General features: G+C 47.0%; 1 protein-coding gene across 3 annotated transcripts; it reads right to left on the bottom strand.

Moving 5' to 3' along the window:
- Window positions 1-1414: 1414 nt before the first annotated feature.
- Cgn (cingulin) lies at window positions 1415-27572 on the bottom strand. Of its 3 annotated transcripts, none has more exons than XM_021158058.2 (21): window positions 27450-27572; window positions 20022-20890; window positions 19251-19351; window positions 19073-19142; window positions 18872-18967; window positions 16935-17062; window positions 15694-15826; window positions 14842-15054; window positions 14143-14291; window positions 13775-13907; window positions 11118-11327; window positions 10588-10794; window positions 9807-10064; window positions 7902-8072; window positions 6832-6993; window positions 5822-5911; window positions 4560-4643; window positions 4354-4472; window positions 3946-4054; window positions 3165-3328; window positions 1415-2891 (listed from the first exon to the last, which is right to left on the bottom strand). In XM_021158058.2, exons 2-21 carry the CDS (start codon window positions 20859-20861, stop codon window positions 2750-2752), a joined length of 3579 nt encoding a protein of 1192 aa, XP_021013717.1. In that variant the 5' UTR covers window positions 20862-20890; window positions 27450-27572; the 3' UTR covers window positions 1415-2749. The 3 variants fall into 3 exon arrangements, with proteins under 3 accessions (XP_021013717.1, XP_021013718.1, XP_029331224.1); XM_021158059.3 differs by having other exon boundaries at window positions 18872-18943; XM_029475364.2 differs by lacking the exon at window positions 27450-27572 and adding an exon at window positions 25663-25748.

Below are 27572 nucleotides of genomic sequence, written 5' to 3'. Positions count from 1 at the left end.
TGTAAGCCAGCCTTACATTTAAAAGCCTAAAAAGCCTAAAAAGTAGGCTTTTTAGAGCTGAGTACATCTTTCCTCAGAGTTCTACCACAGAGGTAGAAAGGCAGGCACCAAAGACCAGCTCACTCGGACTAGTCTAAGCCAGTCTGGCAGGTGCTTTTTCCTGGCAAGTAGCCCAGGTCCAAGTCAAAGCCAGCTAAGCTCTGGGTGGGGCTTGCTTTGCAGAAACTAGCCTTATATGGTGGGGAGAGGCGGGACACATGGCCTTAAAAGGAATTTGCACCCTAGAGAAAAAGAGTCTCAGTGGCACCAAAGGCAGTTGCTTCCCAAGCTTAGGCTGGGAACTTGAGGGCTGACCTCAGATAGAAGGCTATCGCACTGTGTGATGGTCACAGAGACAGCAGGCGCGGCGTGTAAGGTCTAGTCGGTTTGAGTAGGCAGTACCACTAAAGCTAGCAATTCGTTTTGGTGAACAGCTAGGTCCTTAAAGTGTTAGGGTGGGTGTGGGGAAACGAGGTGGGCGGGGACTAGACTGGACTCTGAGTCACTTGCCAGTGATAAATGGATACAAAGCTCTGTCTATACCTAGAAGATAATCACTAGGGATATCAGTGACCCAGAATAGGAGAAAAACTCAATTCTGGTCTTTTCTCTATCCTCAAAGAAGGCATTTGTGGTGGTTTTACAGGGAAAGTTCCCCCACCCAGACCCCCAGGCTCGGTCTTTTGAATACCTGGTTTCCAGTTAGAGGTACCTTTTGGGGAGTTGAGGAAATGTACTTTTGCTGGACAACCAAGTCACTACGGCAGGCTTTGAGAGTTCAAAGACTCCCACCATTCCTACTTTGCTCTCTGCTTCCTGCTTGTGGTTTGAGATCTGAGCTATCGCCTTTCTACCTGCCTTCCACCATGATGGTGATGGCCTCTTACCCCTCTGGAACTGTAGGCTCAAATCCACACCTCTCTATTTAAGCTGTCTTGGCTGTTGTTTTATATTACAGCAGCAGACAAGTAACAAATACAGAGCTCTGTGCTATTCCCAGAGCTTCTTAGGACAGGATGGTTCTAGTACAAGTAGTCTGTTTCCTAGATCCCTGATCAGCCACAAGAGACCTCTAAAAAATGAGCTAAAGCCTCATTTTAATGTACAGTTTAAAGGACTCTAGGAATTGGATCTACTTGGCAGGGAAAGGTGCCTGTGGCCAAGCCTCCTGACAACTTGAGTTCAATCCCAGGACTCACACTGTAGAAAATGAGAAAAGTTGTTCTCTCTCAAAAGTTGTTTTCTGACCTCTACAAATGTAGTATTCACATGTGTATACACACACACACACACACACACATAAAAAAAAAAAGATAAGAAAAAAAAACTTTTTGGAGTAGGCCTTCAAATTAACCAGAAAAAATGAAGACAAGAATTTCATATAGATATGCCAGTTTTAATATTTAATTTAAAATTAAACCAAAGCTGGTTTGGGAGAAAATATCTGATTTGCAGAATATCTTCTTTTAAATCATGAAATTACATGTCATTGATGAGACCAGAACTTACTTTGGACATAAGAGGCAAACCATCCCCATTACCTTCACCCACCAGAGCTTGGCACACCCCAAAACTCAAAGGAGGAATACATTCTCCATGACCCCTTCCCATCTCTACTGAGAGTCAGCTTCCAACCCCAGGCAAAGCTCTGAATCAGGGCCCATTTCCTGAGAAAAGCAAGGATCTGTTGGTTCCCACAGAAGCTGGGCACATCCGAGAAGCCATAAGGAGGCCACAGGGACTAGATGTTTGGACTTTAGAACATGTATCAACAGTTGCCATGGTTCCCAGGTACAACCACCTTATGGCAGCATCCTCAGTCACAGAGAGCAAGGAAGATGGAAACCCTGAGCAGAACCAGTCCCCACCACCTTACCAGGCCTATCAAAGCCCTTCTCCCAGGGGCTGGTTGGCAGAGCAGCCTGTAGCTGCTCAGTCACTGCGGTAGGAGGACAGGCTGAGGGCCCCCAATGAGGAAAGGCTGGTCTTTGGAGAGGTATGAATGTGCAGGTTTATAAAAGGCAAGAACAGCATCCTCATCCATCTCACACTGTAAGGCACTGAGAGTAAAGCAGCAAGGCAGGGATGGAAAAGAAAGACAAACGATCTCCTGGTCCCAGTGACTGGGGGAAAACAAAAATATTGCAACTGAAGAGATGCTAGGACCTATGACTGTGCAAAAAGAAGAATCTGAGAAGTGGGTAGCGCCATGCCTGCATGTCCATTACCCATAATGCTCCCTCCCTGCTCCAGAGTGGGAGGGGAAACGGTTGTGGGGATCCAGGGAGCAGAACAACATTGGGTATTTCCCTGAGCCATATGGTTAAATATCAAAGAAATAAAGCTTTACATACATGGCAATATCCATCCCTTCCTGTCCTTCACAGTCCCAGTCAGTGTATATTCTGACCATTAATTAGTCCCACTGTAAGGGATGCTGGAGAGGTCCTATAGGAAGGACTGACTCAGCAGGACTAAACACCCACTCCTCCAGTGAAAAGGACAAGTGCACCCATCAGCTCATTGCTAATGTTTATCACCATCACTCTGACCCGTACCAGTCTTAAGTCTGAATTGGATCACTTGTAGGAAGAAAAAAAAAAAAAAAAAAGACTCCGAAGCAGGCAAGACAGAGCAGAGCAGAGCAGAGCAGGGCTGGCTGGGAGAGTCTTGACCACAAGCACGTTTGTGGTCCTGAGCAGAGCATGAGCTAACATGAGCTAGTCTGCAGGTTGCTCTCAGTAAGCAGTGATGCAATGGATGAGGGGTCATAGACGCTGTCAAACTCCTCATCAGAGCTCAGCCCCTCTTGTTTGAGGGCTGACTCAGCAGCTGAGCGGGAAGCTTTCCGCCTGAGTCAAAGAGAAAAGGAACAGACTGAGACAATCACACTTTCGCACTAAAGAAGTCATTCTTCTAAGACCTAATACTACTCACATGGTCTCCTGCTAGTCAGGGACCTAGGAAGATAAAGTGAAGGACAGAGGCTAAGATACTAAGAACTAACCATACTGACTTCTAGGCAGGATAAGGGACTACATATTTCCCCAGCTTGGGAGGGACCATTCCCTACTCCCCAAGAGCGTGGTGCAGAAAGGGGGTACAGAAGGGCTGCCATATCATACCAGGCGTCCTTTTCCAAGGATTTGATCCGGGCTTGGAGTTGTTCATTGACCTCATGCTGTTCCTCCAGTTCCCGCTGTGCCTTCTTCCTCAGGCTGTCCAGCCGCTCAATTTCCTCTTCTGCTTCATCCATCTGCCGCTTCAAAGCCTTCACCCTCAGGGTTAGCTAAGCAGGGTACCATGTCCGCACATTAGAAAAGCATCAACTACCAAGGGTTGGGACCTCCCCTGCAATGACTCTCAGACAATCCATACACTCTTCCACCTCCCCAACTCACACTGTGACCTTGTGTAAATTCTCCAGTCTCAGGGAAATTTCTGAGAAGGGTTAAGGAGCTGAGGAGATAGTGCAGACAATAAAATGTTTGCCATGCAAGCATAGAATCTAAATTCAATCTCACTAGGGTACACTAGCCAGCCAGACAACCTTAACCTATTTGGCAAATTCCAAAATTTTTTTTTGAGACTTTACCTCAAAAAAAAAAAAAAAAAAAAGGCTGGAATATGCTGAGGGATAACACCCAAGGTTGTTCTCCAGCCTCTGAACATATGTGCACATTTGTTCATGTTCACACACATATGCACCCCACACAAGGACAACACAAAGGCTATTCAATGAAGTAATGAACATAGAACACTTAGAGAAACCAGCACACTCAATAGAGGACATGACTACTCTTGAGCTAATCTTTGTCCTTCCAAAAGCAAAATGTAAGTGTGGAAGACTCATGGGGGATGGTGGCCTCATCTGGCCTAAGAGAACCCTGGGTGTCATGTAGTCACCTGGTCCTTCTGGTCGTTGACATGCTGCCGTTCATCATCAATCTGGATGGAGAGCTCCTTAACCCTCCTTTCTAGTTTGCGATTGGTGGACTGCAGAACTGTCTTCTCTCTAAGAGGAAGAAGGAAGGGATGGGCGCTCTATGGCTGTTGCTATTGCTAAGGAAGTCTTTACTTCCAAGGACATCTCTGTCCTGAGCTTCACCACTAGATGGGGAAGATCCAGGAAGACAGAAGCCATTCACACCCCAGAATTTCCACAGCTCTACTCTCTATCAGGACCAAGAGGGACTCCCTGAAGATGAGGCCAGGTTGGCCAGATGTGAGATGGAGGACAGAGGAAGACCCAGAGAAAAAAAGCCCAGAGAATGAAAGGGAAGGTGAGAGGTCTGGGTGACAGGTTCATGTCACCTCTCTTCAGCTTGCAGCCGCTCTTGCAGCAGCTGATTCTGGGACTCAAGCTGGGAGAGGCTAGCGCTGGGTTTCTGGAAGCCCTCTGAACTGGCCAACCGGGTCTTCAAATCCTTGTTCTGTGAGAGTCAGGAAGATCCCATGGTTAACGTTCCAGTTGGTCCTCTGACTGGTCCCCTGACTCTATTCCCAAGACTCCTTTTCACCTGTCTCTCCAAGGAGATTTTATCACACTCCAAGTCCTGTCGAGCAGATCTCTCCTGCATGAGCTCTGTCCTCAGTTGATCCACCTGTTAGGGATGGGCGAAGGGAATCAAACTTGGGAAAGACAAAGGCTAAACCAGCAAAGTGAATCGGCAGAAGAGGATTCCTGGGGGACACTCTGAACCCCGAGTCCCCCAAATTCTCAGGTGACTAAGAACTCTCAACCTAGAATCCAGCATTCCTCTCTCAGTGTTCCCTGGCCTAACTAGATTTGAGAAAGCCATTCCCACTGCCATGAAGCTGCCTCACGATGATGGACTGTATCCCTGTAAATCAGTTAGATTTCCTGCAAGAGGCCCTGAAAGGCTACCGCATAATCTGTGAAAGTGAAGCTTAAGTTGCACTGAAGACCCGAAAATGTCTAAAGTACTGGGAACATGCAGGACATTTTCAGTAGAAAGATGGAGGTAGCCAGAGGAGCTGATGAGAGAAGTATGTGTGCTGCAGGTCGCAGATCTGGAGGGGAAAGACTGCCTGAGACTATTAGAGCCAGATGATGTCACCATGAGCCTTGGATTCCAGACGTGGGCATCGATGTTACAATTAAAAGACTGCTTTGAGTCTCAGAAGAGATTTTAAACTCTGGACTTCTGAATAGGGGCTTTGGAAATTGGACTGAATGCATTTTGCATTATGATAGGGATAGGGATATGGGAAGAGAGACAAGGGATGAACTACTATAAATTAAAGTTTAGAATGTTTGGAAGTTTGCAATGGTGGTGCACCCCTTAAACCCAGTACTTGGAGGCAAAAGCAATCAGATCTCTATGAGTTTAAGGCCAGCCTGCTCTGCATAGCATGTTCCAGGGTCAACCAGACCTATAGAGAGACCAAGTCTCAAAAACAACAACAACAAAACATAAAAAGTGATTGGGTGTCAAGTTAAAAGAAGAGATTAGAGCTATTCAAATGGGAGGGACCATGTAAAAGATGGCTCTGGAAACTCCACAGCCAGCACTCCTGAATTCAAAGTCCTCACTAGGGTTAGAGCAGCTGAGGCCACCGGGACCCTTTCCCCAGACTCCAGTTCTTGGCTTCCTTCCTCCTAAGGAAACAGTCTACCTTTTCCAAAGCAGACGAGAGCCTGAAGCAGACTCTGCCTTGCCAGAACTGTCCAGGTTATGGATTACAGGAGAGCTAAGTTGTCTTTGACAGAGCTGGGTGTTACAGTGAGAAGGCACAGTGAGGAGTCAGGAGGAGTCACCTGATCCCGGCCACGGTTCACCCGATCTGTTAACAGTTCCACAGTGTTCTTTTCTTCATCTAACTCTGCTTCCAGCCGTGAGACTTTCTCCTGTGGCGGGAGAACAAAAGGTCAATTCTGTCTCCAATTCTGCACCCTAGAATGGCAAACCCAGATCAAAGCCTCATCAAAATTTCAGCCCCACAGACTTTTCTCGCTGGTTCTATTGCAGAACCCTTCTAGTCCATGCTTGAGCTTGCTCAATGCTGCCATGGAGCTAGCGCCCTCTGCCGACCAGGAAGGCAAACCCTAGAAGCTATTTCTTCTTGGAGAACTATCTCCCTAATGGAAAACCTCAAAGTGAAATTTAAGTCTCCCAGCAGAAGCCAAGATGGAAGGGCTCAGGCGGCATTTCCAAAGTGTGGAGCAAATTCAAGCCACAGAGTACCAGGTAGAAGCTAAGAGCATAGATTTTAGCCAATCACCTAGGCCTGAAAATCAGACCTACTGCTTTCTAGTACTAAACCCACTTCACTGGAAAGTTACTTATCTCTGTGACTCAGTTTTCCTTATCTGTAAAATGGAGACGAGACTATCTACCACACAGGGTGACACAGAGGACGAGATGAGTCTTACATGCCACACCCACAGTGCAATATACCCTTGTTGCTATTATTCTCACTTCCAAGTACTGCAAATTGAAGACTACCATTCACTCTAAGGGAGGAAAGCCACTCCTCACTTCTAGACAACATGCAGAACTCAGGTCTAGAAGGTCAGTGCTATCACTGTCCAAATGCAACAGAGGACAAAAATCAAAAATTTTCAGCACATCTATAAATTTCTTAGTATCTGCATTTAATTAGTTCATAATTGCTAAAACACTGTAACCTAGTAAAACCATCAGTTGTGGTTTCTCAAATTTTGTTCTCTAGTACAGAGAAAGGCTTGGAATAAATTGGCTCCTTTCCCCACTTAAGTCTCACTGTGCCAGAGCCCTTTGTCCTACCTAGCCTGTCCGGCAGCTTTACCTCTAGGCTCTTCAGCTGTCGAGCCTTGTCATCCTGGGAGCGTTTCTTGTTCTCAGCCTCTTGCTCTAGCCCCTGCAGTCGCTGGGCCAGCAGCTCTTTGTCCAGCCTGGCTGTGTCCCGCTCAGCCTGGGATGTCTGCAGGGCTTGCCGCAGCCTTTGCAGCTGGACCCAAAGATAACACACAACAGCTCAGCCTAATTGAAATATGGGGGATGGGTGTGCTCTGCCCAAGGGGAGAAATACTTCACTACTGACACTCTTTAGAACCAGGCTGGGACCACAGCTTAATGACAGAGTATTGATGGAAGAGTCACTATTAGTTCATTTTCTTTATTGTCTTAAAACTTTCTGCACAATTGGGAATCATGTGAGGGATTTACTGGGGGGCAGGCATAACTGTGCCTATTTAGAGAGTTTTTAAAAGTATCAATCCTTTCAGGCCTTAACTCCCAGCAGGTAGAGATCAAAGAGATCTCTGTGAGTTCAAAGCCAGCCATAGTTAAGACCCTACCTCAAAACAAACAAACAAAAAAATATCTACTGATTCTAGGTCCCAAGTTATGATCTAAGTAATATGAGATGATGTTTAGAATTAAGATTTTTCAAAATCTCAGCCTAGCAGTGGCAGTGCATGCCTTTAATCCCAGCACTCGGGAGACAGGCACACAATCTCTGATTTCCAGGACAGTCAGAGTTACAGAGAAATCCTGTCTCAAAAGAGCAGGGAAAAAAAAGCAAAAAATATTTTTAAAAATCATCCTGGGTGACTCTAATGTGCAGCAGAGGCTGAAAGCCACTGCTCTAGAAATGGATGCTGCTCTAGAGAGGGATGCTGCTCAAGAGAGGGATGCTGCTCTAGATGGGGATGCTGCTCTAGAGATGGATGCTGCTCTAGATGGGGATGCTGCTCTAGAGAGGGATGCTGCTCTAGAGAGGGATGCTGCTCTAGAGAGGGATGCCCTCGTCTGTGGTTCCACAGGAGCCTAGGGCCCAGCACTCCAGCCATAGGTTCAGTGAGAAGGCAAAGACTTTCAAAGCCCTGGACAGGCTCCTGTTGTCTACATTCCTACCTCATCCTGAAGCCGGCTCAGCCCCCCTGAATTCTTTTCAGCCTCACTGGCCCAATCCTTGGCCTGACGCTGGGCATCGGCTACTTCCTTCCGGGCCTTTTCCTTGTAATCTTCCATCTGAGCCTGGAGCTGCTGCAGGGCTAGCTTGGAGTCATCCCCAATCTGCTCCAGCTAAAAAGCAGAGGAAAAGGTTTCTGTCAGCACTGCACCTCTGTAACCAATGCTCTGTCCCTTCTCTAGACCCAGCTTCCAAGAGCTTCTGCTCTGCCAAGCAGCTCTCTCTAGCTTGCCTGGTCTAGATCCCTGGAATGGCCAATCGTTCTATATTCAAATATCTGGATGTTGTAGTTTTAGCCCTTACTTATCATCTCTGATCTCATTTTCCTGTCTATAAAATGAGATAAGAACATCACCTACATTGCTGAGTTGATACTGAATTATGTTAATGATTTAAAATACCTATAAAGTGGCTGACACTAAGTAAATCTTCAATGACCACATTTCTGCAAACTCAAGTTATAAGATATACTTCTAAGATAGAAAATCTGCTGACTAAACTACCACAAACCCTCAGTTACTATGTCTCTTTTGCTCTCCCTGCAATTTAAATCTTTACTAATGCCAGAAACCTGGGATGGGGAGTCTCTGAGGAGTCTATTCAAGTGACTTTAGCTGAGACTCCTAGCACAAGGGGATACAGAGCCTGAAGTAGCCACATCCTATAGCCAGGCAGCACTCCCAGTGGAGGGATAAGAACATCAACCTCCCACAAAACCTTCCACCCAAAATATGTTCTGCCTATAAGAAATCCAAGGACAAAGATGGAGCAGAAACTGAGGGAATGACCAATCAATGAGGGGCCCACCTTGAGACCCATACCATGGGCAAGCACCAATCCCTGACACTATTAATGATAGTGTGTCTTGCTTACAGACAGAAGCCTAGCATAACTGTCCTCTCAGAGGAGACAGGGACTCCACATGAAGACAAACAGAATCAATTAACTTGGACCCTTGGGTACACCCAGAGACTGACCAACCAAAGAGCATACATAGGCTTCTCCCCACCACAAACATATGCAGCAGATGTGCAACTTGGTCTTTATGTGGGTCCCCCAACAACTGGAGGCAGGGCTCACCCTGACTTTTTCCCCTGCCTGTGGATCCTTACTAGACTGCCTTGTCTAGTTCCAGTGGGAGACGATGTGTCTAGTCCTGCAGTGATTTGAGGTGCCAGGGTGGGTTGGTATCCAGGGGGGAGACCTCCCCCTCTTCCCTCTTCTCAGAAGAAGGGATGGCAAAAGGGGCTGTGTGAGAGGGGCACTAGGAGGAGAGATAGGGCTGCCATCAGGAGTGAAGTGAATAAATAAATTAATGATTGGAAAAAAGAGTACATACTGCTCTTCCAGGACCTGAGTTCAGTTTCTAGCACTCATATCGGGCAGCTCAAAAACTGCCTGTAACTCTAGCTCCGGGGAGCTTGATTTTCCTCTTCTGACCTCCTGGGGTACTGTATTCACTCATATGCACACATATAAGCCCCCACATAGGCAGATATATCATAAGGACCAAGCATGGTGGCACACGCTCTTCCTTAATCTCAGCACATGGGAGGCAGAGGGAGTTGGATCTCTGTAAATTCAAAGCCAGGCTGTGGTCTATATAATGACTTCTAGGACAGTCAAGGTTACACAGAGAATCCCTGTCTCAGAAAGGAAAAAAAAAAAAAACATAAAGCAAACAAACAAGAAAACAGTAATAGTAAAGTTTAAAAGTTTTTTAAAAAAGAAAAATTTGGTCCATTCCTATCTGAGAAAAAGTAGTGCCATACATCCTGACCCACCTCCAGGGTTAGCTTCTGTAGGGCTCACACCCCTTCCTAAGGGTCCACACTACCCATATTCACCTCTTTGTTGAGTCGGTCTACAGTCCTGTTCAGCAGACGCTTCTGCTCCTCCAGCTCTGCCTTGCTCCTCCGGAGAGCCTCCCGCTGCTTCCCCTCTTCCTCTAGGGCCCGGTTCAGAGCTTGTTGTTCCTGCCCAAGGCGTGCCAGCCCCCGCTGGGCCTCATCTAGCCTGACCTCCAGAGCCCGCTTGGCTGCTGCCAGGTTCCCCTCCTCCTCCTGGGCAGCATTCAAAGCCTCTTCCAGCTGCTGTTTCTCTACCTGGGAGGTGGGAGAGGAGGAAGGTTGGGCTGAGAGAAGGGAAAACTCAGGCTGAAGCAATGTTGAGTGTGGTGACACACACATCTCTAGTCCTAGAACTTATGAGGCTGACACAAGCCGACCTCTGTGAGTTTAAGGCCAGCCTGGTCTACATAGTGAGTTCCAGGCCAGGAGGGATTACATAGTCAGATCTTGCCTCAAAAAAGAAAAAAAGAAAAAAAAAAAGTGGACATCCAAACTGCCTCATAAATCAAAGCACAGAACAAGCAAAGGGTGGGAGACAAAAATACCAGCGCAGAGTTTGAAACATTCACACCAAATCAGTTCAGAAAAGAAACCTAAGCTTAATAGATACATACGGTGAGGGAAAAGGGCAGTACACATTGGCAGTAAAATTGATGGACACATACACATGGGGGCGTTCTAAGCTGAGTACAGAAGGGTTGCAGTGAATGAGGGCACACGACTGAGAAAGGAGGAGGGCAGGAGAGCGGGGAAACCCCAAGGTGGACAAGATTGTTACCTCCAGCCGATGCACTTTGTCCCGAAGCCGTGCCTCCACCGCTTCCCCACCTTCCGCCAGACCTCGGGCCTCCTTCAACTGCTGCTCCAGACCCAGGATTCGCCTTCGGAATTCGTCATTTTCCTCTTGTGTCTCCCGAAGTGTGGTTTCCACGGTTGCCCGACGCTGCCCCAGCACCATGGCCTCTGTCTCTGATGCCACCTTAGCCTGCGGGCAGGTGGGAGAATCGGCTCAGACCGAGGGGCTCATATGGGGAAGCATTTACCTCCAGGAAAAAGGGTTACCCAAGAACCCACTAAGAGCTCACAGGAACTAGGGATAGAGGGGTAGCCCTAGCCAGGAACCTTCCTGATAATCTTACCCCTACACAGATGCAGCCACCCTGCCAAGTTCTGCTGTTCCCCACACACAGGAGTCTCCCGAGCTCCTCAGTACATACCCAGGATAGGTTAAGTTTCAGGGCCTCTGACTTCTCAGCCCTCCTGACCCCTCAGCCTCCACCTCCTGCGCCCTGGGCCCACTCCCCTTGCCTTGGAAGCCTCTTCACAGTCCTGCCGCAGTTGCTGCAGGGTCTTTTGTAGCTGGAGGTTCTCCTGCTCCAGTTCTCGGCCTCGATCAGCCTCCTCCCTCAGCGCTGCCAGCTGCTTCTCTAACACCTGGTTCCGGTGTCGCCCAGTCACCTCCTGATTCTGCTGCTCTGCCTGAAGCTCTTTAAGCTCCCCCTGGGTGCGTCGAAGCTCCTAGAAAGGGGAAAAAAGAAAAAAGAAAAGAAAAACCCAGTGGCGAGACTGCTATAATGAAGTTCTGGAAAGTGGAGAAAATAAGACTTCACACATGATGGAAAGAAATATAAATGATAAGGCTGCTTTAGAGAGCAATTGGGGATAATCAAAAAAGCTGAACACAGGCTAATCACGTGACAAGGCAATACTATGCTCAAGTAATGTGCCTAATAAAAGTGGCAATTCTCACAAAAACTTGTTTACAAATGTCACAGCAAGATCAGTCACTGTATGTCAAACCCAGAAGCAATCCACATGTCCTTAAATTTTAATGAATAGAACATCATACATCCGTAAAACTGGATGAAGCCAGGTGTGATGGGACATGCCTATAATGCATCACACAGAAGGCAGAAGCAGGAGGATCAGGTGGTCAAGGCATCTTCAGCTACAGAGCAAGTTCCAGGCACTCCTGGACTACATAAGACCCTATCTCAAAAAACTTAAACACACATACATAAACAAAAAGATAAAGATTTTTGATACCACACCGTTGAATCTTGACTATACCAGATGAAAAAAATCCATAAATAAAAAGCCATTATTATAGAATTACAATTATGTGAAATATTCAGCTTATGCAAATCTGGAGAGACAAAGTTTTCGGGACACATAGGGAAGGAGCACCAATGGGCATGGGCGCTTTCTGGGGTCATTACAACATGGTGGTAACTAGAGAATGGTGACGGTTTCACAATACCATGAAGAGTCTAAAATCTACCAACTGTCTGCTTTCAAATGAGGAATTGTAGGCCAAATATGGTGGTGCACTAATCCCAGCACTCAGGAAACAGAGGCAGGCAGATCTCTGTGAGTTCAAAGCCAGCCTGGTCTCTCTAGTGAGTCCTTGTCCCAAAAAATTAAAAAATAAAGAGGAATTTTATAGTATAAAATTTTATAAAATAAGACTGGCTGCCAAATAAATAAATAAATAAACCAAAACACAAAATTATAGCACAGTAAACAGTAATACATCTTAAACCTCTTTTTAAAGGGCAGTTAAAATATAATTATGGTTCTCTTTAGTTATAATTTTAACTATAAGTAGCTATTCTATTTAGTTATTAACACTTTTCAAATTTAGAAATAATAAGACCAAAGGGTCACAGAATATGCAGTGACTATAATGTAGACACTAACAAAATCCCTTACAAAGACAAAGAAACAGAGCCACTCCCTCGTCTGTGTCGGACTGGGTTCGTCTGCGTCCCTAACCTATATGTTGTTTAAATACTTGATAAAATATACCTCCTACCTGAGGCATAATGATAAATGAGCTTTCCTGGAGGACTGTGTCAAGCTGTGTCATGTCAGCTAATATATTAATAGGTATTTTTAACTTCACAACAACACATTATATGTCATCCAAAAATAATTAGCTGTGCTCTTTTTTGATTTGGTTTGGTTTGGTGGTGTTTTGGGTTTTTTTTTTGTTTTTTTGTTTTGTTTTGTTTGTGGAGAGGTTCTTTTTCCTGGGGTAGGGGGGGTTGAGACATGGTCTTTCTATAGAGCCCTGGCTATCCTGGAATTCACTATGTAGACCAGGCTTACCTTGAACTCACAGAGATCTGCTGCTTCTTCTTCCCAAATGCTAATTAAAGGCATGCAACCACCACACCCGACCTATGAACTGTGTCCCTATCCTTCATAAACTACAACACCAAGAGTATGAAACTGGGTTTATTTTAACTTTTATGACTTCCTCATAACTCTTGCATGAACTATCATCCATGCATGATGAAAAAAGATTGACTTTTAGGGGAAAAAAAAAAAAGGTTGAAGTGAGACTCTTGGGAGTGTTGTGCCACCAACCCGCCAGCAAAACTGTGACTTGGGATACTGGGGAGATGCACATCATCCACTACATCCCTTGAGCACCACGTCCAGGCTGTGTGCTTTCCAAATAGCCTTTGGATTACAACTTGGTCTCCGCAAGTAGGTCAGCGAGCCAAGCGCATACCAGCATCCCAGTCCAGGGATTATATTTCTCAATGTAAATTAATAAACAGACATTCTAAAAAAAAATTGGTTTTTTATCACATAGTTAATGAATTTCCCCCTCAAAGAGCAGGTTTTGCAGTGCTGACCAAATTAAGGTTCTGAGCCTGCAAAAATGACCCTGGAGTTTTACAAATCCACCTATATTCAGCTAAGATGTCTTATAGGAGGTAGCCAGCAGTTTTTGCCTGTACCATGAACTGGCTGTTGACAGCCCTTTTTTATTAGAGAGCTCTATAACCAACAAGGAGAGCAGTCCTGCAAAGCTGTGAACCCAAACCTGAGCTGCTAGGATGAAGCTTGAAAGTCACGCTCATGGAGGCAGCCCCACGAGTGTGGGCAGAGGGGTCCCAAGTGAGGCAGCAGAGCATCCCAACCTGCCACTCTACACCCCAAGTACCAAGTACCTTTTTGAGTTCCTCAACCTGGTGAGTATCTCTTGTACTGGCTCGGGCATGCTCTAAGTCCCTCTGTAAGACCTCCATCTTCTCCCCAAGTTCCTCTTCCATCTCCTCCTTCTCCATCCGAAGCTGCAGCAGTCTGAGTTCAGCAAGGTTTTAAACAAAGGATAGAAGATCAAGGTCAGACTTCACACAGGGGAGATTCACAGGACAATGGAAACTAGCCCTCTGGAGGCCACTGCCATAGACACTGACTCAAGGAGAACACACAGCTTAGGAAACACGAGTGTCAGTGTGAGAGAGAAGGCATGGGTGGGGTCCAAGAGGGTACAAGAGTTGGTTAAATAGCCCTGCAAAAGGCAGGAGGGTCTTACTCCTGCTTGGCGGCTCTCAGCTCTTCCTTGTTCTTCTGGAACATGCTCTGCCAATGCCCTGTCTCCTCAGAGGTCTCCTCTAGCTCTCTCTGCAGCTCCCGCACGAGGGAAGACATCTTCTGCCTCTCAGCCTCCAGTGCAGCATGGTCCTGAGGAAAGGTAAAAATGAGCACCAGGAGGCTCAGGGGGCAAAGCTCACTGTTCTAAAAAATATCTATTTATTTATTTTATGCATATGAGTATACTATTGTTCTCTTCAGACACACCAGAAGAGGGCATCAGATCCCATTACAGATGGTTTGTGAGCCACCATGTGGTGGCTGGGAATTGAACTCAGGACCTTTGGAAGAGCAGTCAGTGCTCTTAACCGCTGAACCGTCTCTCCAGCCCCAAAGCTCACTTTTAAGACAGAAGACGTACAATGCTCGGAAGCTGCAGTTCACCTCTCTGCCATCTGCAACAAGCCTCCCTCCATTATCTCCCTATGGAGTTTGGCCACACATCCTTAAGGTACTTACGGCCTGTAATGCCTCTCCCTGCCCTGGTAGGTTTCCTAACCAAGGCTGCTCACTGCATCTCACATATCTCCTTTAGGGAAGGCTCCTAGTTTGAACCATGAAAAGTTCAAAAGGACACTAATAAGGCAGCCCCATTCCCTGGCCGTGTCTTCCTCCTCCAGCTCCAGTTCCTGTCACATGCCTGGGTCGCATCTTGCATGCTCCGGCGAAGCTGCTCCGTGTCTCGCTGGTACTGCAGCCGGACATGTTCCACCTCCTGGTCGTGGGAGGCCACCTCCTCTTTCAGGGCCCCCTTCAGGGCTGTCAGCTCCCGTTCCCTCAGCCTCAGCTGCTCCTCTACTCGTTGTTTGCCCTCTACGAGTTCTTCTAGAAGTTCCCGGGTGTCTAACAAGTCCTGGACATCAGGAAGGTGGAAACAAGATGGTCATATTAGGACCCACTCATTCTGTTAAGTAACTTACCCATTTAGCAATAAATAAATAAATAAATAAATAAATAAATAAATAAATAAAATTATTGCAGGCTTGGCAGGGTGGCATGTGCATCTAATCCTGATAATTAGAAGGCTAAGACAGAAGGATCACAGGTTATATTAGGACTCACTCATTCTGTTAAGTAACTTACCCATTTAGCAATAAATAAATAAATAAATAAATAAATAAATAAATAAATAAAATTATGGCAGGCTTGGCAGGGTGGCATGTGCATCTAACCCTGATAATTAGAAGGCTAAGACAGAAGGATCACAGGTTACAAGCCAGAATGGACAACTTAGCCAAGTCCCACCTCCAAAAGGAAAATGCATTCATACTTTGTATTAGTCTAGTATTAGGTGCTTCTTGCCCTCTAAGCTGCCCGTAGGATAAAGGAAGACTGTCATTCTGGCCTCTCGCCTCACACTCCCTCTGAGTCTGCACACGGAGAAGCACTGGAGAGAACCTACCGGCTTTCTGTACTTCAGGCAAACAGTGGGCGAGCGGGCCTGGGGATGCTGAGGGAACCGAGACTATTCACCCCACACCCTGTTTCCTACCTTTAGGAGACTCTCCTTTCCAGAATCGGGACTCTGGCTATGCTTGAGCTTAAGCTGTAGCTCCTTCACCTGGGCCTCCAGCCCATGCCGTAGTCCTTCTTCCTGGCCTAGCAGGAGCTTCATGTTCTGAAGTCTAACAATAGAGAGCATCACTGGATACTGTGTCAGGCAGTTACACACCTACCACATGTTGATTCATGTAAACTCCCTTTAAATCTCTATTCTTTTCATAATTTGCTTTGCAGTGCTGGAGAGAGAAGGGCCTTGCCAAACTCGTCAGCACTTCACCAACTATACCATGTCTCTATTCAAATCTTTTTTTTTTCTTTATTTGTTTTCTATGAATATATGTATGGGAGAGAAATCTGTGTGACAGTCAGAGGACAAGTTGCAGGGGTCAGTTCTCTCCCTCCCCCTTGTGTGTCCCAGGGACTGAACTTGGGTCCTTAGGTTCTGTGGTAAGCACCTTTACCAGCTATGCCAGCCCTAAATGAACTTTTATACCCAACTATTTCAATTAATACTTGGAGCTGGGGCTGGAGAAATGGCTCAGTGGTTAGGAGCTCCGACTGCTCTTCCAATGGTCCTGACTGAGTTCAAATCCCAGCAACCACATGGTGGATCACAACGGTCCATAATGAGATCTGAAGCCCTCTTCTGGTGCATCTGGAGACAGCTACAGTGTACTTAGATATAATAATAAATAAATCTTTAAAAAAAATAAAGTTCTTGGAGCTGTCCTTACGTGAGCCGGCCCTCCTACATCTACCTCAGTCCTCACCACTTTCTCAAGTGTTACAGTCACTCACACACTACATTTCTTTACTGGCTGTTCCCTATCTCTGGGAGTTAAGATTCTGGAGTGGAGGACCTGTACGGTTCACTGGTGGACCTCAGGAACCCTCATCAGAGCCTGTCACATAAACAACATCACTCACAGACAGAAGACACCTGCTGCATCACTGGGTAAATCCTCACAATAATCCTGTGAGGTAGCTGATTACTTTTAGGGCCATTTTACAAACTAAGAACCTTAGACTGGCACACTCAGGTAACCGATCTCCAGATCACGCACTATCACCATTACCACAGAAAGGGAAAGAGAAAACCAATCCTGGCTCCTTTCGCTTCTGAAGACTCCCCCTCTGCCTCCTTCAGCCCAGGGAGGACCCACCTGTAGGCCCAAGCCTTGAAGCTAACCCAGGTGACCTGCATGTCACATGACCCATCTGAGCACTCACTCCTTGCTGCTCTGCTGGACCTCCCCCTTTCTCCTCTCCAGCAACTCCTGCAGTCGGTGGCACTCTTCAGCCTTCTCCTCCAGCTGCCTCTCCAGCCCAACCCTGGATGGTTCTAGCTTCTGCCGCTTCTGGAAGAGACATGGAGAGTAGGAAAAGCTTGTAGAAAGATCTAGTATAGCTCTGCATGGTAGCATAGCACATGCCTGTAGTCCTGGCCTTGGGAGGCAGAAGCAGGAAGATCACTATGAATTCAAGGCTAGCCTGGACGACACACTAATAATTCCAGGCCAATTTGGCAGTTTAGGCTACAGAGTTGAAATCTTGTCAATCAATTAATCAATGTACCAAACCTCCTTAAGTCCCCTAAATGTCCTAGTAATAACAACCAGGAGTCAAAATTACACAATTAAGCTTATCCCTGATTATCTGCATCAGTCACTGAGATTATCCCTGATTATCTGCATCAGTCATTGAGAAGTGATTCTCTTTAAGATGTTACATTTTGAAGTAATCTGTTTTGCAACAAATAGATAAAGAATATATTATTATCTTTACTTACTGTTAAGGAAACAGGATTTGAATACTCGAAGAACTCAACTAAGATTAGTTAAACAGCCAGCAACTACTAGAATCAAGGTTTGAACCCATTACGTTGATTCCACTTAACCATTAACCTGTACTGTTTTCTCCTTAACTAGAGGACGCAAACCAGCACAGGCTGAACTCCAGCTGCGTACAGGGCAACACTGAGCAGGGGAAGAAGCATGTATAAAGGGCGTGGGGCTGGGGTGGGGTGCTTGCCTAGGGTAGACAAAGCCCTGGGTTCCATCCCCAGCACTGCATAAACTGGGCATTGTCATAGACATCTGTAATCCAAAATTTAGGAGGTACAGAAAGGGGATTAGAAGTTCAAGGTCATTCTTGGCCAACAGTGAGTTCAGGGCCAGTCCTTCTGAAACCCAGCCTTGCCAACTCCAAAAACAAAAGTAAAAATAAAAAGGTCTACGTTTTAGGGGAAGAATGGCCGCATCTTTTCATTCCATCTCTGCCACTTACTGTCACAGCAATTCTCTCACGCTCTCCTCCGACCTTCAGACTTCTCATCAGAGAAGGTTCTAGTGCACTCTGCACAACCACTGACAAGATTATGTATTACCCAGGACAGTATCTGCCATAAAAACTACACTCAACTAATCTACTGTTATTGTTGCCATCATAATTATGACGAGAAAAAGATTTGAGACACATAGAATATAAGTAATTTTTTTGAGACATGGTTTCATGTAACTCTGTTTGTCTTCAAGCCTGATAAATCCCTAGAGGTGACCTTGAATTCCTGATCTTCCTGTCTCTACTTCCTGAGTGCTGGGCTTACAGGCAAGGACAACCATGATTGGTGGCATTCAGTACTAGGGATTGAACCCAGAACTTGACACATGTAAGGCAAGCATTCTATCAACTGAGCTACATACACCACCAGACGGAGAACGAAAGCAAGTTTCTCAGGCTTTATTTTATATAAGCAGTAAATAGCAAGCCCGAGATAGGGACTCCTAGGGAAAATGAGAAGGAAGTAGTTAGATCTCCAATGTGCTCCACCCATCTTGGATCCAGAGAAACTCAAAGTCCTTGCTGGGATGAGGACTGACTTCTTGTCTCACATAATACAGACAGTACTTGTCCTACTACATAGAAGAGCCCAGCCCAGCAAGGCATGGTGGCACGTGCCTTTGATCCCAGCAGAGTGAGGAAGATCCACTCTGGGCTTTGAATTAAGCCCAGCCAGATATAGTCAGTCACTCAGTAAGACACCGTGTCTCAAAAAAAAAAAAAAAAAAAAAAAAAGCAAAAGCGCCAGCCAGCCCGCCTCGTCCATCCCCAGGAAACGCTAATGGCATCTTCCCTTTCGTCCTCATCCCTCCCGTAACCAGCCTCACCTTCACCTCCTCATCCAGCTTCTTCTGAAGTTCCTCCATTTTTCGGGTAAGCTCGGCCTGTCCTGCCAGGGCCTTGGTAGAAGCAGGAGAAACCATCTGCCCGAGGTATTGAGAAACAAGGGGTGGGAAGGGAGCCTGCATCCCCATTCCTGGAGGCCTCAAGGCCCTGACCCTTGCTGGGACCCCGAGAAGGCCACTCACCCCCAGAGGCTGCATTTGCTCCAGCACCAAACTAACTTTCCTCCTCACAGATGCCTCACTCTCCGCGCTTCTGGAGGACGGAAGGAGAGAAGCAAGCGTGAGCAGAGGAAAGGGAAAAGCAAGGAAGCCAGAGGGACAGGAGGAAAGTGTATGCTCCCACCGGGTGGACCCTACTCACCCCTCCCTTAGGATGCCATAGATGGTGGCCTTCACATGGTCCGCACTGCCTGGTGGCGCTGTCTCTCTTTGGTCTCTGAGAAGGTCTGGAGTTGATTTGAACTAGGAGAGAAAAATGAAGACAAGGAGAAAGGAAAGGGAGAGGAAAGAAAGAGAGGGAAGATTAGGCCAGAAGTATATATGTGGTTCAAATGGATCAGAGGTGGCAGAACTGTCAGAATGAGGAATGCTTCAGGCCTGAGGAACAGCGCAGGAAAAAAAAGTCCAAAAGCAGGCTAGATCTCGGCGATATTGCGGCAGATGAGACTCTTCTCAATAGCCAGCTGTGAGCTATGTCCTAAGTAATTTGTCAGTGACGCCAACAGATTGCTAGAGTATATACATGCACAGAGCTCTAGAATTCACATAAGTCTGTCTCAAAGTAAAGATGCTCCCCACTTGGTCACGACCCTGAGTAAAATCAGAGAAAACACAGTCTTTACCAAGCCCCTCCAAGGACCTTTCCATATCCTCCAAGCCTGCATTATGAAAGGTGCCAGACCTAGCAGACTGGCGGTTGCTGATGACTGAAGAATGGCTAACTCTCCATGCTCACGTCCACTTTCCTTAGAATCTTACCCTTGATAGTATGTTGTGTATGTGGCTATTTAGTAGGTAAAATGGAGAACAAAAGGCAGAGAGACCTTCTCTCCTAGTTTTGTGAGTTAGCAAAGGAGTCTGTGGGCTGATGAAAAGCCTGGGAGGTTAGAAATGGGGAGGGATGGCATCTGACCTGCACCATGGCGGGATCCCGTGTCTCCTCAAAACTCTGAAGCACCCAGTCTTGAGTCTGACGGGAACGGCTGAAGCTGCTGAGCAGGCTCTGCTTCTGCGATGGGTTCTTTGAACTGTCCACATGGTTGTCATACTTTGTGCCGCGGGTCCAGTGGTTGGCTGACTGGTGCTCTCGTTCCTCACGTGTATCCCGTGGGAGCCTGCTGTCCAGACTCTGGCTCCGTTTGCGCTGTTCGTGGGGAAGTGTCCTTGTGCGGCGCCCAGTGCGACCGCGGACCTGGCCCCCCTTCTGACTATCAAACTTGCTGATAAGCGAGTCCACTGAAGACAAGGGGGCTGTGTCAATGGTGTTAATCGAAGAAGTCGTTTTAGGGGCTAGTTCCAGCAAGCTGGTACTCCTATTACTAGGACTCATAAGGGCAAGCCCGGTCAGAGAGGCTTGCGACTGGGAACGGAGCAGTTTTCCATTCAAGTAGTCCTTGGGCTCCTCATCAGATGTGCTGCTCCGAGAAGTGGCAGGGCGTCCCTTGACTTGAGAGTAGGGGTTTTCGGGGAGCTCTGAATCGGAGCTCAGCGCACCTGGGGACCCCCGGTTGTTGCCCCCTTTGATCTGGACCCCAAAGGAGTCAGTCCCTTTCTCTCCACTGTTAAGAACCACAAACGGTTGCCCGGCGATGCCCTGCACACGCACAGCGACCCCATAGGTACTGGCTCTTGCATCCCTTGCAGGGCGCCGCCCACTCCGACGAAGGGTGCCCATTTCAGTAGCACCCTCTGGCTCTGTAATAAATCGAATTTGGACTCCATGGTCTACGGGGCCCCGGGGATCAGCCATCATGTGTGCCTTCCTCACATGTAGGAGGGTTCCTAGAAGATGAAGAAAACAAGCTTTAGCTAAAGAGCCTGAAGAAGAAACCCAGCATCAGGGAAGCCGGCTGCCTAGTCAGTTCCTTCTATAGAAACTGGCTCTCATATCTTATCTGAGCAGGAGAAATGAAGGGTATGGGAGTCCCTTCATTTCTACTCCCAGTTTCTGATTTATTAGTCCTGAGAAGGACCTAAGAATTTTCATTCCTCAGCAACTTCTCCTGGGTGATGCTGATACTTTGAAAAGGCTAAGAAGGTAGTTCATTAGTAGACAGCTTGCCTAGTGTGTACAAGGCCCTGAGTTTGACCCCAAACATAGCAAGAAGAAAATCAAAATGAAACATATAACATACTTTGAGGCCCACACCCCTCAAATAATTCATTTCATTTGATGCAATCCTGAGAATTGTGGCTTATTAAGACTTTGAAGACGGGCTGGTGAGATGGCTCAGAGGGTAAGAACACCCGACTGCTCTTCTGAAGGTCCAGAGTTCAAATCCCAGCAACCACATGGTGGCTCACAACCATCCGTAATGAGATCTGATGCTCTCTTATGGAGTGTCTGAAGACAGCTACAGTGTAAGTGTACTTACATATAATAAATAAATCTAAAAAAAAAAAAAAGACTTTGAAGACAATCTTCTGATCTTCACATACAACACAAATCGCCATGGGTCCACCGAGTAAAGGTGGACCCCAAAACCTGACTATCTCATTCTCCTACTCCCTTGAAAAAAGAAACCTCCTACTGAAGAGTTTATTAAAATAAAGAGATCATAAAATGTGGCACCCCATTTCTGGGGAAGATACTCCAGCTGGCCACGGTGATGTCTCTAGGGTAAGGGTACTGAAGGCTGGACAGTGATGTTAGTTAATTTCTACTCTCCGGGATCTCTGCTGTACTGCTTTCGGTCCCTTCTGAACTTGGTACCATAAAAATGTACTACCTATCAGAGAAAGGACTTTGGGCTGGGTTGTGATTCAGTGGTAAGGCATTTGTGAGATCTGGGATTCAATCCTTAGCACCAAGAGAGGAAAGGAAGGAAGGAAGGAGGCGGAGAGGAGGGAGGACTTAAATAGGATTTTCATTCTTTCTTTTTTAAAACAAAGTCTTATGTGGTCAAAGCTGGCCTCGAACTCTTTACACAGATGACCTTGGACTTCTGATCCTTGTATTTCCACTTAAGTACTGGTCTTACAAAGGTAGCCATTGGGCCTGGCTTTATGCAGGCTGGAGCTCAGGGTTTCATGTATGCTAGGCAAGCACTCTACCAAACAGAGCTTCATCCCTAGCCCTTTCAATACAGATTCAAGTGAGCCAGTCAGTCCAAGGACTCGTGAACAGGCAGGCTGCAGGATAGAGCCACGGCCATCTCCAGGCCAACTCCCCGGTCCACATTGCTCACACTTAGAGTCAGCAAATGGAATGTGTTCCAGGTGTGCTCTGACTCCGGGAACTTGGGAGGGAGGTTTTGTTTCAAGCAAATTAGCATCAACAAATGTAGCTTCCCTGCTCCTCCTGCTAGTTTTCACAGGAGCCCTGCACCAAGCTGGAGGAGGAGCCTCAGGTGTGCCCTACAGAAAAACAATAGCACCCAGTTCAACCTCCCTGAGAGGCCCTGGCCAAGGAAACTTGGCAAGGTCCCTCTCAGAAATAGTAGCTCTAGGAAGCCAGGAAACAGGCAGCTGGAGGCAGGAGGGGCAGGAGGGCCAGAGTCCAAGGGAGAAAGGGTTTGGGGGAGGGATGGGTACTGAGGGCATTCTTAGCATCCCTATCCCTTCCCAACTGGAGAAAGGGATGGGAAAGGAAAACCCCTTTTTTGAGAAGGATTCACACTTGGGGTCATGAGATTGAGAAAGCAATGCACCTCCTCCAGGACACAGCCCACACAAGCTTTTAACAGAATTTTTAAGTTTGTGAAGGCAGAGCCTCCAGAGAGGTTGAGAGCAGTGGTTCTCAACCACTCTGAGTTCTCAACCCTCCGGGGGTTGAATGACCCTTTCACAGGGGTCACCTGAGACCATTAGAAAGCACAGATATTTACATTACAATTCATAACAGTAACAAACTTACAGTTATGAAATAGCAATGAAAATAATTTTATGATTGGGGGGTCACCACATGAGGAACTGTATTAACGGGGTCACAGCATTAGAAAGGTTGAGAACTGCTGAACTAGAGTAAGGCTCTCACTTGGGAAATCATGTACATAAAATCCCAGCACTTGTGAGGCTGATGCAGGAGGATTGCCATGAGTTCAAGATCGGTTGCACAGTGAGATTTTGTCTCAATAAAAATAAGTAATAGGGACTGGAGATGCCGTTCCAGAGGACCCAGGTTCAGGGGAATCTGACACTCTCATACAGACAAACAAGCAAAAAAAAAAAAAAAAAAAAAAAAAAAGCACATAAATAAAAAAATAAACTATAAACAGGGGGTTAATAAACAGACTGCTTGCCTTCTTCATCTTCATGTGCAACAATTTTATAACAGGTAAACTTTTTTTTTTTTTTTTTTTTGCGACAAGGTCTATGTAGCCCAGGCTGGTCTTGAACTTATTAAGTAGCTAGGGATTGTTGCTGAGAAAATTGAGGTTCCGTCTTTGGGTTCTTAAGTTTCATTAATACAAGAATTTATAAATGGGCCTCAGAAGAATGCTTAAATACAATTTTATTAGAGTTTGAGAGAGGAAACAATAGGGCAGACAAACTGTCAATCTCAGCAGTTGCCAGCAGGCGGGAAATGGAAAGAAGCTGCCAGAAGCAAAAAGGAGAAAGCCTTGTCTTTAAGAAAGTGTGCAGGTTCAGTAGTGGAGGTCAGCATCCAACCACATGGCAGAAGGGAAGAGGGCTTCGGAGGAAAATAAAATGCCCAGGGTATGTGGGAAAGCCCGCCCAAGCTTTGATAGCAGAAAGAAAGAGAGAGAGAGAAGAAAAAGGCAGCATGGTGCTTGTCTCTCTGGGAAAAGCAGACCATTTCCTGCAAAGCTTCCATCGTTTGCATACGCTCCCAGATTTACCTCAGTTTACCTCCACACATTTGCTTATTAGACTGTTTTCTGTCTCCTCCACTAGACAATAAACTCCTCCAGGCCAAAGACCAAGCCTCCCAGCTGACCTCTGCCTGGAGTATACATGGGGTATACAAATAAATACTTTTTAAAGGCTGTATCCCAAACCAAGGCAGACTCTCCCAGCAGCAGAAGGATATGCCCGTGGACGCCTCACTCACAGCATTCTTTGTGCCTTAGTAACAGCTTCCTGGTCTGGATTCTCTGCCCTATTCGGTCCTGATCTTATAGTCAGGTGTACCTAAACTGCCAGCTCTCAAGAATCACATGATTTATTCATGATAAAGTTCTGCCCTGTCAGGATATCTGCAGATCTTCCAGATCAGGTCAAGGAGCTCCTGTGTAGGCACAGCAAAGTGCCCAACCCCTTGGGCCAGAGGGCCAGACAATGCAGGGGTGCTACCCATGACTCCCCTAGGTTCCAAAGACCCCCTTCCCCCAACCTCAATCACTATCAGTTCCACGACCTTTGGGTCAGGGGACAGGACTAAGAGATCTTTAGGGTGGGTCAGAAAATAGAGCTCTAAATGATTCAACACGGAAAACCCGAAACCTTCCCCGCCTTCAGTTACAGAGGACAGTGGGGTGGGGCCAAGAGAACAGGGCAGCTCTGAGGCCTTGCATAAGCTCTAGGCAGGTAAACAATGATCAAGACCAACAAAGTAAAGTCCAGGGCTTGGGCTCTCACCAGATGCCTGCCTGACCCTCTTTTCCCTCCCTGGCACATGCCCAGGGCATTTCTCACCAACTGTACTCTGGGAAAAGCCCAGGACAGAAGTTAATTCAGCGCCATCTGTCTGCCTCTGCCATTTCTGTCTGAACACAGGGAGAAAGGACACACACCTGTACCAGACAGCCACTTCTTCCTGAGTTACTCATTAGCCTGCCCTGCCCCAATTCCATCACCTCTGGCCCAGCCATACGCATCTGGCTTCCAACTAGGAGTGACAGGGTCCCTGGACTTCTAGCAGGAAGTAGGTAGGGGCTGGGGGTGGGGCGGTTTCAGGTGTATGGAGGAAGGGCTGATAGACACAGGGCCAGGCAGTATGCTGGATACTGAATAGATAGGCTGGATACTGAATAAATAACTGGAGCATTTAGAAAGTGAAAAAACTGAAAAAAACAAAAACAAAAACCAAAACCAAACAAACAACAACAAAACAAAACAGCAATTAGAACTATCTCAGTGGTAACAAGAAAGCAAATAAATGATCAAATAAAAACGGAACACTCAGTGACATTATCATTTGATAAGAAGGCTCCTTTAGGCCCAAACAGAACTCCCCAAGTGGACTCTAGACCATAGTCACTGAAAAAGCAGAAACCTGAGAGCCAAACTAGAGCTGCTTGGCCAGTGGGGGTAAAAAAACACAATGAAGAACTGGGCCCTTACAAACTCGCTGGACTGGTTTGAGAGGCAAAGAGAAGGGAGGGCCGGGAAGGCTACACTGGAACCTTGCAAAGCAGACCAGAGAGGTTCCCACCAAAGGCAGAGGGACAAGACCAAGAGTGGAAGCTCTGTCCTGCCTATATGCCAAGGCCGAGGCTCCTCTGGAGGAGGTGGCGGAAGGTGGGGAGGAGGAGACAGGAGTTACAGATGCACAAAGAACTTGATGACAAGCCAGAGTGTGACAGGAACTTTGTCTCCCTCCACCACTCCCTCTCAAGTTCTCAAAGTGGCATTCCTGGTCTTCCACTTACCTCTGTCAGCTCCCAGGTCCTTGGTTCTCCCCTCCCTGGTACAAAGAGAAGCAGCTCTACCCCCCTCTTCTCCCACAAGGGTAAAGGCAGCCAAGCCAGCCTGGGAACCACAGGAAGCCAGAATCCTCTTAGAATCAGGCAAATCTCTGAATGGGCAGGCCCCAGAGCAAGACCCATACTCCCAGATACCCAGGATGAAAGGAACACGTAGGCAGCTTTGTCTACAAACATAGCGGTTGCTAATTATTTCCCAATTACAGCAACTGTCTTCAGACAGAGCATCAAAGGGGCCAAGCTAAGGTTGACTCTGCTTCCACCGCTGCCTAAGGCAAGGAAATTCACCTCAGAAGTTGTCTGGTGCCCAACATATACCTCGTCTGTGGTCTGGGAATGTGGAGGTGTAATTCCCCTAGTCTTTTGGTCTCCTGGGGAGTTCTGCCTATGTTTCTGCACCACTAGTAAGTACTCTAGTCTATCAAAGATCATGAATCAAGGATGCCAACTAGGATTTCAGGGAATCAAGAGGATTCTGGGAAGGGTCAAGGAAATTAGCTGCACTTCCAGATCTCACCAGTGTCCCCCAATCTAGAACTAGAGAAAAAGAGGGAAATATAGGGCTGGAGAGATGGCTCAGCGGTTAAGACTGTTCTTCCAAAGGTCCTGAGTTCAAATTCCAGCAACCACATGGTGGCTCACAACCTTCTGTACAGCTACAGTATACTCATATACATAAAATAAATAAATAAATAAATCTTTTTTTTAAAGATACAAAGAGACTACTTTGTAACAGAGAAAAAGAAGAAGGAAATATGTATTTGCTGGGAGGAAAAATTTTTACATCAGCCTCAAGAAAGAAGACTATTTCTAGGTGAGTGTAGTGACATAAACCTGTAATCCCGGCACTGGGAGCAGAAGGCAGCCCACCAGTTCAAGGTCAGCCTCAGCTGTACAGCAAGTTCAAGGCCAGCATGGGCTATGGCAAGTTCAAGGCCAGCATGGGCTATATGAAACCCAGTATCAACCCTCGTTTCACATCCCCGAGAAAGCAAACATTTTCAGCTATTATGTGGGTCCAGGGATTTATGCTTCTCCATTCCCATTCCCCTCTCTTGTAGAATACACACAGTTCTTTCTAGAGGAAGAAGGAAAAAATTTCCTTGGCATGAAAGCAAAGAAAGAAACAGCCTTAAATAATCTCACACCTAGGAAAGAGATGGGTGCCCTCGTATTCTGACCTTAGTGTCTTACTGGCAACTGCTTTCACCTGTAGGCAAATGGTCAGAGAATGATCCCACACCTCAGCATTTCCAAAGCCAGAAGGAGAGTGTCAGAGACCAGTAAGGACTGACGGGGGCGGAGGGGGGGGGTAGTTACCCCCAAAACCAGCACATGCGGATATCACTTCAGTCTCTGAACCTCTGGCGGCACTTCCATTTGCTCCAATAGGATGAACCCTCCCCCGCCCCCATGCTGGTCTCCAAGAGAAATTCTGCCCCAAGGGCTGGCGCCTGACCTCCAGAGATTGTAGCGCTGAAATGCATGTATGCCCTGGGAATAACCTAACCCTGAGGTGCCTCACACCTGGCACCTTCCCAGCCACTCGCTTCTGACACCGTGGAGTAGGGGATAGCTCTTAGTTCTGCCACCGCACTCTGACCGCCCTTCCTCCTAAACTCAGCACCTGTGCCCAGGAGGAGGGCATTTGATGCCTCTACTCCGCCCCTCGAGCATACTCCTGAGGGCCCACTCGCATCGCAGGTGTCCTCGCTCCGGACAGGTTCACTCACCCCGGTCCAGATCAGTGCTCCCGGGTTCGCACACCCCGCAGGGGATCGCGCTCCGGCCGGCCGAGCTACACGCGCGGCTGCAGCCCAGCCCCTCCGAGCTCTGAGCTCCCTCCTCTCCCCCGC

The sequence above is a fragment of the Mus caroli genome, unplaced genomic scaffold (genome assembly GCF_978045245.1).
Source record: "Mus caroli unplaced genomic scaffold, Mus_caroli_1 scaffold_3, whole genome shotgun sequence".
Taxonomy (NCBI): domain Eukaryota; kingdom Metazoa; phylum Chordata; class Mammalia; order Rodentia; family Muridae; genus Mus; species Mus caroli.
The sequence above is the reverse complement of the archived record's forward strand: the minus strand, read 5'-3'. Positions and strand labels throughout refer to the sequence as shown.

Bases quoted from the DNA above. Each gene is read 5' to 3' on its own strand.
- Cgn (XM_021158058.2), bottom strand. From the start codon at position 20,861: ATGATGGCTGATCCCCGGGGCCCCGTAGACCATGGAGTCCAAATTCGA. The intron at 10,065-10,587 runs GTAACAATCTTG...CCCACCTCCCAG, and splicing joins ACAAAGTGCATCGGCTGGAG to GTAGAGAAACAGCAGCTGGA. The intron at 5,912-6,831 runs GTAAAGCTGCCG...CTCCCGCCACAG, and splicing joins GACAGCTGAAGAGCCTAGAG to GAGAAAGTCTCACGGCTGGA.